Here is a 17,911-nt window from a genome sequence, read left to right as displayed (position 1 = left end):
TCAAGGCACTCCTTAAAATGGAGAACATTGACATCTGTGCAGTGACAGAGACCTGGTTCAAAGCTCCAGAAAACACCCCTGTATTACCAGGCTTCACTTCATACCACACCTTTCGGCCACCTAACCCAGAAAGAAGCACTAAAGGCGGAGGTGTGTCCATATTCATTAAGGATATCCACACCTCCAGGCTAGTTGCACAGCATAATGCATCCGAGATTATCCAAGTGCAACTAACTCTGGGCAAGACCACAATCCAAATTGCAGCTTGCTACAAACCCCCCACCATGCCCCAGGATTCACACTCCTCATTTCTTGATACACTGGAAAGTATTAGGGTACAACCCAACACCCTAATAATGGGCGATTTCAACTACCCCACCATTAACTGGGAAAACTACTCATGTACCAACTCTTTTGCTCAACGTTTTCTAGAATTCATAAATTCCAATGCCTTGGATCAACTTATTCACACCCCCACCAGGGGCAGCAATATCCTAGACCTGGTCATTACCAACATGGGAAACCGGTGTTCCACACCAGAGGTGAATTCCTTGTTGGTCAGATCTGACCACAAGCCAATCAGCCTAGACATCCACATCCCACCCCCAGCCCCAATTAGGGAAACCATTGTAAAAAACTTCTCCAAAGCCAACTTCACACTTCTTAAGACAGAAGTGGCAAACTTCATGACACCCATGCAGACGGACAATAGAGGTATGACTGCCGAATCCTACACAAATGCACTTTATAAGCACTTACACGAGTGCATGGATCATGCTATCCCTAATAGAATCAAGATGTTATCCTCCAAAAAAAGGAAGCCAATCTGGTGGTCCTCTGCCATAAACAAACTCTACAACAGAAGAAAGAAACTGTTGCAAAAAAGAGTAAAATCCCATGACTGGAGGAACTCCCTGGTCAACCTCAGTAAGAAGCTGAGATCCCTCATAAAAACCTCCAAAGCTAGTTAGGAAAACAAAATTGCCACTGACTCTAAAGACAACCACAAAGCATTCTATAGCTATGTCAAGAATCTAAATGGGAACACTCAGATCTGCTCTGAGTTACAGCATAATGGCACTAAATATACAGAACCAACTGATATTGCCAACATCCTAGCAGATAGGTTCAGTGCTAACTTTACCCCCCTCTCACCCCCTAGAGGGCCCATCTCTATACCGGAAGAATGCAAAGTTCCTATAATTACGGCTGCACAGGTAAAAAACACACTCTCCAAAGCCAAGAACACAGCATCCATGGGACCTGACAATATCCCAGGCTGCGTTCTACACAAACTACAGAATGAACTGGCACCCTACCTAAGTACCATGTTCAATCATAGCCTCACCTCAGGCTTTGTACCCACGGAATGGTGCACCACGACAGTTATCCCACTCCACAAAGGGGAAGCCATGACGGACCCCGGAAACTACCGCCCCATTAGCCTGACGAGCCTGGCCTGCAAGGCCATGGAACGTATCATTGTGGAACTCATAAACAAAGACATTGGTATCTCCAAACTTTGGACCCTACTCAGTTTGGATTTGTAAAAGGCAGATCATGTCTCCTAAACCTGATTGACTTCTTTGACGCAGTCACCAAAGCCATAGATGAGGGTAAAATGGTTCACACAGCTTATCTAGATCTCGCCAAGACCTTCGACACCATCCCCCACTCTGGAATTATAGATAAGCTCACTAAACTAGGTATAAATCCCTATGTCACAATATGGGTTTCCAGCTGGCTCACGGAGAGAACCCACACTGTGAAAGTAGCGGATTCCAAATCCGACATCAGACCAGTGACAAGTGGAGTACCACAGGGTTCAGTCCTGGGTCCTCTCCTGTTTGGTATCTACTTCTCTGAAGTGCAGGCCAACACAGAAGGTCTTTGGCTAACAAAGTTTGCAGATGACTGAAAACTAGGAGCCATAATCGAAACTCCTAACAATGTGGACAAACTACAAAAGGGCCTCACTGAGATAGATACCTGGTGTCAAAGCCATGGCCTGAAGCTCAATGCCAAAAAGTGTATTGTCATCCCCTTTGGTAAAAACTTTGTACCCATGAACTACCACATAGCTGGTAGTCTACTTAATGCCGAAAATGTGATAAGAGACCTTGGGACACAGGTGGACAGTAGTCTCTCCTTTGATAATCACATCGCCACAGTGGTCAGGAAATCCTTCTACGTGGCTCATCTCATTACAAAAGGATTCTCATCCAGAAAAAAAGAGGTCATTGTTCCCCTCTACTCATCACTCATTAGACCCATTATAGTGTACAACGCCCCTTTTGGTATGTACCTCACAAGACATCTACAACAACTGGAAAGACCACAGAAATACCTCACAAAGAGGATTACTGGCCTCAAACAGATGCCCTATGCAGACCGTCTCAAAAAACTACAGCTTTACTCCATCGCATATCACCTACTCAGGGGTGATCTCTGCCTAACATACAAAGCTATGTCAAACCCAGAGCTGCTGGACATGCTCCACTTAAGGAAATCCCAATCCCTCCGAGCTACATGCTCTAGGGACCTAAACCTTGTCACCACAATAAACAGAACATGCTGGAGGGATAGATTTCTGTCCCAGAGACTTCCCATACTCTGGAACAGACTACCTATCTATGTCAAACAGAGCTCCTCAATCTTGACGATTGGATGGGAAATGGGAAATTCACCCCGGGGATCACTTCTGTGACTCTGCTCGACAGGGGCACAGGAAAATAATTTTCTTGGGTGGCGAAAGCCAGGGTACATTTTGTTGGCTAGGCTTGCATGGGCCCTAGGGCCGATAGCCTAGTACCTACCTATGAACCTATGAACCTATATATATATATATATATATATATATATATATATATATATATATATATATATATATATGTATATGTCACACACACACACACACACACACACATGCACATGTATTAATACAGATACATATTTGCTGCTTTTTATGTTCATAACATTAATAATAAATACTGATTTAGATATATTTCTTGTTAGCTCTTGTTTGTCTTACCCTATTGTGCTCTAATGTTTACTGCTGATTAAGATTAACATTTCTCTATATGAGCTGCTCTTCACTATAAGTTTAAAAGCCTCAAAACAGATTTATATGATATACTTTTTTCTTTTGTTTTTACTTCTTTTCATGAACAGGCAGAGAGGGATGGGTGCCTGCTCCATGTTTGCTCGCATAGGAGGTGTTCTAGCTCCTATGATAAATCTTGTCCGAATCTACAGCAGTGCTGCTCCAGTCATCATCTTTGGCTGCGCATCTTTGCTTGGTTCTGCCTTGGGCTTTCTTCTTCCTGAAACAGCTGGCTGCTCTCTCCCAGAAACTATTGAAGATGCAGAGAACTGGAAGAAAAGGTAAAAGTGTAGGCACTTCACAGCAAATAAAGAAAACATTTGCAATGGGAAAAGAGACCAGTAAAAGTGCAATGTTAAAACATTTAAAAAAACTAAATAGGTGCCTTTTTAATAGAACAGTAGTAATACAGACTTTATTCCACCGTGAAAAGGAACAATCTGCATTAACAGGAAGTTTTCAGAAGAAGTTAATTAGATACATTACTTTACCCAAAGAAATAATTTCCATTACCAGGACTGGCCTTAGATCAACTAGTGTCCCAGGCAAAGGACTCCAGAGTGCCCCCTTATTGCTCACTGTCCCCTACTATGCACATCACCCTGTGCCCCCATGTTTCCCCCATCCTGGTCTATACACACCATGCAGATTACTTTCTTCTTCCCTTTCTCATAGTTTGCCTTACTATTCATTATTTCCCTGCAGTCACTCATCCATTCATTTGTACATGTGTCCTTTCAACACATTGTGCCAAGGAACTGGGAACAGCCAGGCCCCTCTAAACCATGCAAGGGTTGTATCTTGCCCAGGATAGAACAACCAGGTTCACAAAACACTGGCTTTCCCCCACATCTTCACTCTGACTACTGATTGGAGAGCCCTGTGGAAACAAATCAGAAGTCAGAGTAAAGATTTCTTCAATACTTTCTTGCTGCTTTGAGAAGAAGTATCTCTGAGGCTTCACAAGAGTAGCAATTAGCTTCAAGCTTTGTTTCTGGCAGGTAAGTCTCTAGTGGTGAACTGATCCAGCCATAATTTTTTCCACTTTTAAGAAAAAAATATTGTATTTTTTGGTTTGGGGCTTTAAAGAATGTTTCACATTTAAGAAACAATGTATTTTTTAGGTTCATAGGTTCATAGGTTCATACTAGGCTATCTGCCCGAGGGCATTTACAAGCCTAGCCCATAGTTTTGTGGCTTACGCCACCCCTTTAGTATGGGGAACTATACCCATTATTTTGCTGTGCCTCTGTTGAGCAGTGACACTGAGGTAATCCCTGGGGTATATCTGCGATCTCCCATCCATTGGTCAAGATTTCTCTTGAACAAGGCCAGCGAGGTGCTCTGCCTCACATATACCGGGATTTTATTCCACAGCATAGGGAGTCTTTGGGTGATGAAGCTATCCCTCCAGCACGTCCTATTAATAGCCGTGTCGAGTTTTAAGTCTCCGCCCTTGTGGCTCTGACAGATCTAGATTTTTGAGGTGAAGCATATTCATCAAATCTGGGTTTGACATGGCCTTGTATGTTAGGCAAAGGTCACCTCTGAGCAAGCGTAAGCGACTGAATAGAGCTGGAGTTCTTTCAGTCGGGCAGCATAGGACAGATGTTTGAGACCCTTTATCCTTTTGGTGAGGAACTTTTGTGGCCTCTCCAGCTGCTGCAAGTGTCGGGTCAGATACATTCGAATGGGGCATTGTACTCAATCATTGGTCTGATGAGTGATGAGTATAGGAGACTATGACCTCCCTTGATCTAGATGAGAATCCCTTCATGATAAGGTGGGCAATGTAGAAGGTCTTCCTAACTACTTTAGCTACATGGGTGTCGAATGACAGACTACTATCAACCTGGGTCCCCAGGTCCCTGATAACTTCTTCTGTGCTCAGTGGATTGCCACCTATTTGGTAGCTAGGGGTAACCTTGTTTTTCCCAAGGGTATGACTATGCATTTTTTGGCATTTAACTTTAGGCCATGGCTCTGGCACCAGTTATCCGTTTCTGTGAGACCCTTCTGAAGGATATCTGTGTCAGATGTGTTTTCTACTATGGCGCCCAGTTTGCAGTCATCTGCAAACTTTGTCAGCCATAACCCTCCTGTGTTTGCTTGTACTTTGGAAAGGTAGATGCCAAACAAGAGTGGGCCCAGGACTGAGCCCTGTGGTACACCACTTGTGACAGGCTTTGAGTCTAACATGGCGCCAGCAACTCTGACCCTGTGGGTTCTGTCACTCAGCCAGTTTGCAACCCATCTTGTGATGTATGGGTTAACATTTAAGCTGATGAGTTTTTCAATGATACCCGAGTGGGGTATTGTATCGAAGGCCTTCGCCAGATCGAGGTAGGCTGTATGGACTGCATTTCCCTCATCAATGGCTTTGGTGACTGTTTCGAAAAAGTCAACCAAGTTTAGAAGGCATGATCTGCCTTTGACAAAGCCAAACTGGGATGGATCCAAAGTCTGCAAATTCCCTATGTCTTTATTTATGAGGTCCATTATGATCCTCTCCATGGCTTTGCAGATAAGGCTTGTCAAGCTAATGGGCGGTAATTTCCAGGGTCGGTGGAGGCACCGCCTTTGTGAAGTGGGACCACAGTTGCAGTGCGCCACTCCTGGGTGCGTATCCAGAGGTAAGACTATGATTAAACAGCTGTCCTAGCTGTGGGTTTAATTCCTCATTGAGTTCGTGGAGCACACAGCCGGGGACACCATCAGGTCCCATGGATGCTGTGTTTTTTGCTTTGGAGAGAGCAGTTCTCACTTGGGCGTTGGAGATGTTTGGGGGGCTGCAATCACTTGGTATAGATATCTCTCCTTTTGGGGAGGGGAGAAGTTTGCACTGAACCTGTCAGCCAGTATGTTGGCAATGTCTGTAGGATCAGTAATCTTCACATCATTTTGAACTAGTTCTGAGCATATCTGGGAGTTTCCTCCCAGGTTTCTAACATAGCTAAAGAAGGCCTTATGATTTTCTTTTGAGTCTTTAGCTATTTTTCTCTCAAATTTTTTTATTATTAATAGCAGAAATTTCCTGTCAGGGACTGCTATTTTTAGCACTTAGCCATTTAATGCATTTGTACTTGTGAGAATATGTTGTAGTTATTCAAACTTTATGATTTTTTTTTTGTATAAGTTTAGTGTCTGGAAGGGTTTGAACAGGGAGAAGAAATTACTGTACAGGTTATTGCTTGTGTGCACTTCGTGACAACCTACTGGCCATTTTTTCTGTCAGTGCGCTTTTACTCCTCAAGTGATTCTGACAAGATTTTAGTGTACTGCTTGTACATTACATTGAAGGGAGGCTGTGTAGGGAATTGTAAACGTGAGTGTACTGCTTGTGAACATTTTCTGAGAAATTACCTTCTGACTGATTCATTCCAGCAATGCTTACCAGCTTTGAGACGTCCTCCTTAGTTACAGCAAGGATACTTACACTGGTCTTGCTGGTTCTTCTCCTGCTATATCTTGAAAGCAAAAACAACTTACCAAAGAGGGGTTGCTAACACTGTGGGCTCAGTCACTGCCTCATCTAATGGTGGGTGAACTTATAGTGACCATTTGTTATTCCCCAAACCACTCACTTGCTTCTCCAGCTACCTCTGGTATAGTCCATTCAGCCACCATGAACCAGGGTCAACCATGGTTCTTTTCACCTCTTCAGCTATTCCAGTGTCTGAGATGGCCATGGTAGAGCATCTTCTCTGGGTAAGGAAAATACTCCAGGAGATGCTTCTTGGGGAAACCATGGTTAAGAGGCCTGTAGTAATAAATCATTCACAATTACATCATCAAATAATTCCAAAATCAAAAGAGTAACCAGTACTAAATTACTGGATTTTCTAAGAGATGACATCCTCATATTTGAATGACATAGATTACAAGACATTAAAAAAAAGATCACTATAGAGCCAGAAAGTACCTGACTGACACAGCAAAAAAAAAAAAAACACTATTCTCAACCTATCTACTTCCAATCCTCCTATATGCCTCACTAATTTTAACAAAGATAAACACAAAACTTAAATCCAAGCTAATCTCTCATTATAACAAGATCTCCAAGACTTGATACCAATGCCCCATAGAACTCACCACTGCCTTTCCTTAAAACAGCATAACTGTCTTGAACTAAACAACTACCTGACCTACTAACAACCAGTTACTGCACACAAACTTATTTACTACCTTGAAAAATGCCCAGCACTAGAAAAAATTCTACTCACTTACTCTCTTTTTTAATTTCTCCAAATCTTTCAGGCTTCTAATACCATGACGGGAATGGACCCCATTCCTAAGTCAAAATACAATTAAAGTTCATGAAATTAGTATTTTTTCAGTCTTTGATGTCAGACAGAAGTGCTCTTCGCAGCACCCGCCATTGTCCCAGTAATAACTGCTTCTGCAATTCGTATGGAGTTACATATATTGGTAACATATCTAAATATGATTCTAGATTCTTTATTATAAGACCCATTACTCCTACTACTAGTGGAACTATCTGGGTATCTTTCTTCCACATTGCTCTTGTTTCTGCCTGCAAATGCTGATATTTTATGACTGTGTCTCACTGTATGCAAGACACTGTAGTCACTGGGTGTGGTGATTTCAATGATCAATGCTACTTTTGTCTTCTTTTCTTGGACCACCATATCTGGTTTTCTACCATCTATCTTTTGAACTGTTGATAATGGATGATCCCATGTGATGTAGACTTCATCATTTTATATGATGCTTTGTGGCTTATGTTTTCAGGTTCAGCCACTTCAATACCATAATGTTTGCATAATCTCCAATGCAACAGTCTTGCCAAATTGTTATGCCTTTCAGTATACAGTCCTTCTGCCATTAGTATGTTGCAACCAGCAAAATAGTGTGCCTCTGTTTCCATTTCTGTTTTACAAAACCTACATTTGTCTGTTTCTCCCACATGTTCAATGGACTTTGTAAACTGTGTACGTAGCCCACTATTTTGTGCTGCCAATATTAACCTTTGATCTCTTGGTTTGAATTTGCCTCTCCTTAACCATTCCTGCATTTGTTCCTGATCAACATGAGGTTATTCCAGAAGTTTTCTATACTTGAAACTATATTTATGCATTTTCCACATTTTTTGCCTTCTCATCTGGTCCCTAACCTTGTATTCTTTCTTTTGTTTTTTTTTTTTTTTGCACATACAGTTGTTGCCTGATGTTTATCTACTTGTGGTTTGATTTCCACTCCTGCTTGATGGTGATTTACTTCTGCTAGCCTATGCAGGGAAGTCATCTTAGATTTATTCTCCTCATGTTTCAAAACTTTCACTGCATTTGGGTCTTGTGAGGTCAGCAGATATGTGTGGAGTCCCATGATTGCAGATCTATACATGTAATCAATTTCAAGGAGGCCCATCCCTCCTTCAGAGCGAGGAATATATAATCTTGGTATGCAGTGATTTTTATAAATCATTTGGTGAGCATGAAGCAACCTTCTTGTTTTCCTATCTAATCTGTCCAACACGTTTTGGGGACAATCAATCACTCCAAAAATTGTAAGTTAGGACACAAAGAACAAATTGATTTATAGCTTGGATTTTGTTCCTAGATGTCAATGCTGTTTTCAGGATTAATTTAAGTCTTCTAAAGTACTCCTTACTAAGTTTTATTTGCATTTGTTCATGTTTTATTGTTGATCCTTCATTAATTCCCAAATATGTTTTATTGTTGATCCTTCATTAATTCCCAAATGTTTATACACCTCCTATTGCTCAAGTTCTTTTATATCACATTCTTGTCCCAAACTGATGTTTTCTTTGTGCCACAGATTTCCTGCTTTAAAGCTTGTTTTTGTACATTTATCAAGACCAAATGACATTCTTGTATCATCTGAAAAAGATTTGACAATCTAAAGTTGTGCTTTCAGTTCCTCATCTGATGAGCTATACAGATGTTCGTCGTGTTATCCTGCTGCAGTCATCACACTTGGGTTATCCTGTCATCAGGCGGTCTCGCAGTCAGCCGGATTTCCAAAGTCTTGGTCCAACGTCGGTTGCTGTCACCTCATCCCTGATGTCAGTGCGCCAGGGGTACATATATTGCAACCAACGCCATTTTCCTCAGTCTTTCTTGCCCTGTGGTGCCCGAAGCAGAAGCAGTTCGCAAGTGTCGGTCGGCCGACTCCTGAGATTTTCGAATTCGAATTTCAGACCGAAGTCTTCTATAAAGCTAAGTACCCCGTTGGTGAAACTTTTCTTGCCTCAGACCGATGTCAGAAAAAGTTAACAATTGTATTTCTTGTGGGAAGCAAATACCTCATAAGGATTTGCATTCTTATTGCATACCTTGCCTAGGCCCTGATCACGACATCACTTCTTGTCGTTTTTGTGCTAGATTTAACAAACGTACTATTAAAAGATGATTTGATTTCTCACAACACGTTTTTGGTAGAAAATTTAACTATAACATGCCGTCGGAGCTACTGACTACCGGCGTACACAAAAAGCGCAGGGACAAGGACCGACAGCCCAGGCCTAAGCCCGATTCCGAGGCCTCAGTTGATCCGGTCTCCGGTTCTCCGGTTATCAGTGAGGCTCCGACGCAGCTTCTGACTACTGCAGTTCTGGAACCCAAGACCACTACAGATATTTTGTCGGAATGTACTAGGCTGATGCAGCCTTTTACTTCAGGCCCTACCGACGATTTACCTTCCAAGGCCGTCGGTACTTCTGAAACGCCATCGCTTTCTGAAGGCGTTTTCAGACCGACGACTCTTACAGTCAAAACGTTTTCCAAGTCGAAGACTCCTTCTAAATCGAAAAAGGCTTCACTTCAGTCTCCTGTTCAAGGCCCTATGCCTAAGAAACAGATGCTCAAAATGGCAGAAGATTTGATTTCTCTTGTCAGGGGTTCACAGCCTCCTCCTGACAAAAGGCCTAGACAAGAGGAAGATTCTGCTTCCTCTGAACAACTGTCTATTTCTTCGGATTCCTCTGAGGACCAAGACTATTCCTTCTCTCCTTATGAAGATTCTGATGCTGAGGAATCTATTCCCTCAGCTTCCCCTCCAGAAGATTACTCTTTTGGGGAAACTTTACACACTATGAGGGAACATTTTCACTGGGAAGGTCAGGATTACTCTGATTCCAAGAAAAGGCTGAGAGAGTTTCTTTTACTCCCCCAACACAGACCTCTAGCCATCCCTCCTGTTTTGGACATTGTGGATGATATCTACTTAGAATCCAGTTTCAACCCTGACTCTCTACCTCCTGCCCCTGCCAAGCCTGATAGATACTACAGAGTACCTGATTCCCACAAATTCCTTTACAAAAGCCCAGTAGCTGACCCAGAGACTATCTCCCAGGGTCCCAAGGGGGCTAAGGCTTCCATGGCTAAAAATCCAGTACCTTCTGAAAGGGATTCAAGAGCACTAGACAGATGGGGGAAAAAGGTTTACACCTCAGCCACTTTAGCTATGAGAGCACTAAACTGTCAATTTCATATGCTTAAGTATCAGCAATTTCTGATCTCTCAGTTAAAACAAAAGATAACCACCTTACCTCAACAATCTGAAATGAAAGAAGTACAGGATTTGTTGCACGCCACCGAGCAGGTGGGCAAACATACCTTGCAATGTGGGTTTGATTCTTTAGAGGCCTCCTGCAGAGCAGCTGTCACTGGATCAGTTATACGTAGGCATGCCTGGTTAAAAGAACAAAGTCTGCCTGATCATGTTAAAGCAAAACTATTAGATGCTCCCTTACAGCAGGATGTTCTTTTTTGGTGTTAAAGCAGAAGACGTTTTAAAGAAAATGGAAGATAAGGCGAAATCAATGCAGACAGTCAAAGATGTTCTACAAGTACAACCTCCTCGCTTCAGCAGAAACTGGCCAACAAAAAATTGGTCCTTTCCAGCCACTGACAGGCCTCAGAGGGGTAAATACAGGTGCCCAAGGGGCAGAGGACAACCACAAGCTCAGTATAAGCCTCGCCAATGGGGCACTCCAACCCTGAAGGGAGGAGAAGACAGGTCTCAACCCACCAGAAGGCAAACTCAATGACTTGCACCTCAGCTGGCCAAACAAAGCTCTTTTGTCAGCCCCCTTGGGGGGAAAACTAGCACTATTTGCAGACAACTGGCACATGGTCACAAAGGACAAATGGGTTCTAGACATAATTTTACGAGGATACAGATTCCACTTTCACACCTTGCCAATAAAAAGAGGAATGCCAAACCTGCCACAAAATCAAAGGGCAGAGGCTCAAAACAAATTACAGCTCTCATGGCCATGAGAGCCATTCAAAGGGTACCAACTCAAGAGCAAGGCCAAGGATTTTACTCAAGACTCTTCCTAGTACCCAGGAAAGAAAATGCTTGGAGACCAATTCTGGACCTTTCAATTCTAAACACTTACTTACAAGTTCCCAAATTCAAGATGCTAACACTACAGCAGCTACTTCCCATGTTGGGCAAGGAAGCATGGCTGGTAACGTTGGACCTCAAGGAGGCATACCTGCATGTCCCTATCAGACAAAGTTGCAGAAGATACCTCCGTTTCATTGCAGGTTCAACCCATTATCAATTCTCTGCACTGCCCTTTGGCTTATCTACTGCACCCAGAGTATTCACAAAATGCCTGGCACCAGTAATTGCATACTGCAGACAAAGAGGAATTCAAATATATCCATATCTGGATGACTGCCTCACCCAAGCAGAAAGAAAAGACATTCTCTTACAACATCTGGCTGTTGTGAAGCATCTACTAAATTGTCTGGGGTACACAGTAAACGAAAAGAAGTCAAAACTAGTACCCTCACAAAAAATGACATTCCTGGGTGCCAGCTTGGACACAATGGCCCAGAAGGCTTATCTTACACCAGACAAGCAATTACAACTGACTCAATATTTCAAGACAATGGCAACAAAGACCCAATTAACTGCAAGAAAAATTCTGCAGGCTTTGGGCTTTATGGCATCTTGCATTCTGATAATACCATTTGCAAAACTGCATATGAGGAAATTACAGTGGTACCTAAAAAGCGTATGGTCTCAACACAGCCACAGCTTGGACACAGTGATATCTCTCATTCCCTGCCTTCAACAGGAATTTCTATGGTGGACACAGGCATGTCACCTCAACAAGGGTCAGCCTTTCATCTTGCCCCCACCCAGGCAAACTATCACAACAGATGCTTCAGACTATGCCTGGGGTGCACACATGGCAGGGCAATGCATTCAAGGCCTATGGACTGCAGAACAAAGAAAACTGCACATAAACCAAAAAGAGATGCTAGCTGTACAGAAAGCTCTGACAGCCTTCAAGGATCTACTACAGCCAGGACAACTTGCAATAAAGACGGACAACACCACAGTAATGTGGTACATAAACAAACAAGGGAGCACACATTCCTACCCTCTTTGCAGGCAAGCAATAATCTTATGGAACACAGCTCTGGCTTACCAAGTCCAGTTACAGGCTCAATTCCTGCCAGGACAGAAAAACACATTGGCAGACGACCTAAGCAGAAACATCAAAGATCCCTACGAGTGGAAACTAGACCCACAAATATTTACAATGATAACTCAAAGATGGGGTCTACCAAATATAGACCTGTTTGCCAGTCCTCAAAACTACTAGCTGACAAAATTTTGTACAAGGACATTCCACCATCAAGCTTGGAAAGTGGACGCTCTCTCCTTCAGTTGGAAAAACCTGACAGCATATGCCTTTCCTCCATTACCTCTTCTCACAAAGGTTCTTTTGAAGGTCAAAAAGGAGAAACCTCGACTGATCCTTATAGCTCCAGACTGGCCATGCCAGCACTGGTACCCGCTATTGAAGAATATGGCTCACAGCCCACCATGGATATTGCCTCAAATTCCTCATTTACTCACACAGCAAGACAAGCAGATTCTACACAGCCAGATCAAAACCTTAAACCTGGCTGCATGGCAAATTAATTAAGCATCCCACCAGCCCCTCTTTCACAAGCAGTACTGGATGTTATTCTAGAGGCCAGGAAGCCAAGAACCAGGAAGGCTTACTCGGACAAATGGAAAAGGTTTTTTGCTTGGAACCAAGCTAAAGGCCAAGACACAACTCAGCCTCATATGCCTCACATTCTGCAGTATTTAGCTGAGATGTTGCATAAAGGACTTTCCTTCTTCTCTATTAAAATCCATGCTTCAGCTATTTCAGCTCACTATGACACTAATCCACTTTTATTTTCCAATCCTCTTCTAAGGCAGTTCCTCAGAGGGGCAAAAAACATTAGACCACCTAGAAGAGCCCCTACACCAACATGGAACCTCAACTTTGTTCTGGAAAAACTAACGCTACCTCCCTTTGAACCAGCTTTTTCTGCAGACCTTCAGTTCCTATCCTGGAAGACTGCCCTGCTCCTGGCAATAACTTCTGCTAGGAGAGTCACAGAATTACAGGCACTTATGGCAGTGGAACCTTTCCTCATTTTCCATCAAGACAGAGTTTCTCTATGAACTAATCCTTCCTTTATGCCTAAGGTGGTTTCCAGTGTAGCTTTAAATCAAACCATCCACCTACCCACTTTCTTCCCAATCCACAGAACAAAGGTGAGAGACTCCTGCATTCCTTGGACATTCAAAGGCAACTTCGTTACTACTTGGATAAAACTAAGGCTTTCAGAAAAACTGACCAGCTCTTTGTTTCCTATGCTACAGCTTCTCAAGGGAGGGCCATATCCAAGCAAACCATTTCTAAATGGATAGGCCATTGCATATGATTCTGCTATACCCATCATGGGAAACCAGTTCCTCCTACCATTAGATCCCACTCTACCAGGGCAATAGCTACCTCTACTGCCTTTCTCAGGGGGGTTCCTACCAAAGAAATTTTAGAAGCTGCAACTTGGAGTTCTGTACACACCTTCACCAAACACTATCACTTATCTCTTTATTCTAAGTCCAGGACAGGCTTCGCCACTGCAGTTCTGCAGGGCCTCATTGCCTCCACTAACCCTCTATGATGCCTCCACCCTACCTTAGCTTTGGGACTCAACCCAAGTGTGATGACTGCAGCAGGGTAACATGATGAACACAGTACAGTTTTGTACCTACCATAAATGTAGATGTTCGAGTGTTCACCCTGCTGCAGTCCAGGTTACCCTCCCTCCAACCCCTCTGATCTACTGGCTAAATCTTTGCTATGCCTTTCTGATGTATTTGCTTATAGCTGAAGGGATTTTGTGTTTGTACAGTGTTCACACCTTTTGGTACTAATTTGGATCACCTTTTTGGGGGCACCTGACATCTGGGGCAAGAAAAACTGAAGAAAATGGCGTCGGTTGCAATATATGTACCCCTGGTGCACTGACGTCAGGGATGAGGCGACAGCAACCAACATCGGACCAAGACTTTGGAAATCCGTCCGACTGCGGGACCGCCTGATGACAGGATAACCCAAGTGTGATAACTGCAGCAGGGTGAACACTCTAACATCTACATTTATGGTAGGTACAAAACTGTACTTTTCAAATCATCGACAAAGAGAAGATGAGAAATCTTTACACTTTGATGTTTTCTAAGAGCCAAATTATAGCCATGGCCTAAGCTGTTAAGTAGACAGCTTAATGGGTTACAGGCAAGGCAGAATAGCAGCAGTGACAGAGAGACACCCTAAAATATCCCTCTTTGAATTTTTATCCTTGGAATAATAATTTGTCCTTTATCACGGCTTAATTGCAAAGTGGTCAGCCACTGTTTTATGGTCACTGTAATGTAGTCAATCAGTGTAGGGTGTATCTTATACATTTTTAAGCACACTTTTATGCATGAATGTGAGATACTCTCAAATGCTTTTTTGTAGTCAATCCAGGCCATACTTAAATTCTTCCCCTTTTTGTAGTTTTTTATAGTTCTCCATTATGACTTTTTCTAACAACAAATGATCCTTTGTTCCATATGACTTTCTTTTATTGCCCTTTTGTTCTATTGCCATAAGTTTTCTTCTAAATGACTATAAACTCCGTCGGCATCACTCCCAGTGTATAGTTTATACGTCGTTGAAGGCAAGTAATTGGTCTGTATTTTTTAGAGTAGCTTGCAGGTTCACTCTTAAGTAGTAACATTGTTTTTCCTATTGTTATCCAGGTTGGTGTCTGTTCAGGGTGTGCATATAAATAATTCTTACCCATGGCTAAATCTTCATGCAAAGATGTTAATACCTTTAAGCAGAAGTTAGGTACTACATCTGGGTCTGGGGTTTTCCAATTTGAGGTTTTTCTTAACTTTGTTTCAATCTCTGTGGCTGTTACTTCATCCCATTTTATATCCTGTACCTTTAAACTTCTTATTCTTTCTTTTACTTCTTCTGTCCATATCTTTGTTATGTTCCATAGGATCTTCATAGCTACTTCTCCAAAATGTATTTATTTCTTCTTTTTTTGGTGGTCTTTCAATTCCTTTTACCTTGTTTCCCAATTTTCTATAAAGCATTCTGGGTCATCAATAAATCGCTTATTTTGTACTTTTCCTTAATATTTATCTGCGTGCCTTCTAAGTTTTTCCACCTGTGCTGAGATTTTTAGCTTATTTGCGATAGTGCATGATAGATCCTGATCTGTTCTAATACTGTGCATTGCTTTTATCACATCTATCTTTATAAGTATTTTTGTTGATCTGTTCCCTCTTCTATACTCTTCTAACAGTGATACTTCTTGTCTTAGCTGCTTTATAGTTTTCTCTATTCGATACTTCCATGATGGCATTTGATTTCTTCCCTTTCTCACCCTCATTATCCTGTGTTCTTGTGGTAGAACTTTACAGTTATTAATTTTGCTGCACAGTAATATATCCTGTTTACTTCTGTTATATCAGATGAATCTCTATGGACAGTCCTAATTACTGTGTTCATTTGTTTTATCAAACTTCTGACTTTTTGGGTTTTATTGACCTTCTGCAGTCTATTTCTTTCATTGATCTTAATACTCTATTAAGTCAAGCAACTTTTCTTTTAGCTGGTTTTCTTCTAAACCAAGGGCACATTTTTTGTTTTCCATTTCCTGCGAGCATTCTATAGGAAGTTCTATTGCATCTTGCTGTGCCACATTCTCTTCAATTTCATCCTGTGCCATCCGTTGCACTGCATATGAGAACTCTATGGCCTATCACTTGTCAACATTAACTGCATCAGCATTTCCAGTTTCCTGTTCCTTCCCTTGCTGTCCAGCTTCACGTGAATGTTTATACTGGTTTCCTGTGGAAGGCTCCAAAATATCTTCATATGGCACCTGACCAATTGCTTCCCATTCCACTGGTTTCTCCTTAATTTGGAGTTCCATTGCTCTGTCTTGTTGTGGTGCTTTCTGAATTATATTTTCTACCCTGCATCCTTCACTTTGGAGGTACTTCATGACCTCATTTTCTATTTCTTTAACTTCTCCATTACTGATCTCCTTTTCTACTTTTCCTCTTTGTCTTCTTATTTTTTGTATTGTAAGGTTTTCCATGTCTGGATTCATTTGCCTGTATTTCTTTTCAAACATCTTTGGTACTGCACTTTTTGTATACTGATTAGTTTGACTTTCTCCTTTGCATAGATATTACACCGTATTAAATCTCGTTTTCTTCCCCATGTCCATATTTTTTCTTCAGGTGTCTGCTGATCTTCCTGTTTCTCCTTACTTTGGTGTCTCATTCTATCATGCTGTGATGTAACCTGTGTTAGACCTTTTACTTCACATTCTTCACTTTGCAGGCACTCCATAACATCAACTTCTATTTTTTTTTAACTTCTGCTTTACCAATCTTCTTTTCTACATTCCCTCTTTGTGATATTATTTTTTTATTGTGAAAATGTCCATGTCTGGATGCCTTTGCCTGTATTTCTCTTTGAATATCTTTGGGGTTGCCTTTTTTATGTTTATTAATTTGGCTTTTGCCTTTGCATAAATAGTGCACCATATCAAATCTCTCTTTCTTTCCCATGTCCATATTTCTTTTTTATACTTTTCAAAAATATCAAGGCTTTGTTGTTTATATTTTTGCACTTCCTCAGATGCTTCTTTTTCCAAACAGATTCTTGGTCTATATACTGTTTTTCAAAAATCTGTTGTATTAATGACCACACATTTTTATTTGAAGCTTCTAATAGTTTTTCTTGAGGAAGTATTTTTCTTTCCTCTAATTTCTCTCTTAATCATTTTGCATATCTTGTATCTGGAAATTCTGGGCTTTTTGCATAATAGTAACAATACATCATTTTTTTCTTATCCTCACTAGACCACTCTATCATCGTTATGGCGCTTCTTTGGCCTATCAGTTTTTTTGATTTTTGTGGACTGCTACTTCCTTCTACAACAGGGGGCCATCCTCCCCATGGGCTTGCCCTGGCCCCATTGTAGGAATGTTTTCATATTTTAATGATTCTACACTGTCATTTTTTTCCAGCCCTGGGGCCAGTGTGCCTACCAGGATTGGGCACTTTTTACTCTCCCATAAAAGGATCTCTAATGAGGTGAAAATGTCCTGTTAATTACAAGTAAGTCTAACAGCTCAGCAGGTGACTCTCTGTAATCTTGCTATGTCTCCAAGCTCTGGCATGCCATTCCTCCACATATAAGACAAAGGTGAGTGAAGAGAGTCACTAATGCTCCAAAATAAAACATGTTTTCGTCCACTACCAGCAGACTTCATCAGATGAACAAAACATTAATGATATCTTAAATAACCCATACGTTAATAAAAACACCAGTCAAAATTATCATTCAATTGAATCACAATAAAACAAATAGCTCAAATAAAAATAATAAAAAGTTTTTTGAACCATTGTATAAAACTATGAACTATATTACAAAAAAT

At 41.5% G+C, this 17,911-nt stretch overlaps 1 protein-coding gene across 1 annotated transcript in view; it reads left to right on the top strand.

Annotated features, from left to right (window-relative positions):
* Positions 1–17,911, top strand: part of LOC122790656 (solute carrier family 22 member 6-B-like) — a 496,093-nt gene that overhangs the window by 452,057 nt on the left and 26,125 nt on the right. Inside the window, exon 9 of the mRNA XM_044058184.1 lies at positions 3,172–3,384. Within this exon, the coding sequence (XP_043914119.1) occupies positions 3,172–3,384 (213 nt within the window). The remainder of the gene's footprint in view (positions 1–3,171; positions 3,385–17,911) is intronic.

Source organism: Protopterus annectens, chromosome 1.part2, assembly GCF_019279795.1.
Source record: "Protopterus annectens isolate FY-2018-M chromosome 1.part2, PAN1.0, whole genome shotgun sequence".
NCBI lineage: Eukaryota > Metazoa > Chordata > Ceratodontiformes > Protopteridae > Protopterus > Protopterus annectens.
This window is presented reverse-complemented; position numbering and strand designations above follow the sequence as displayed.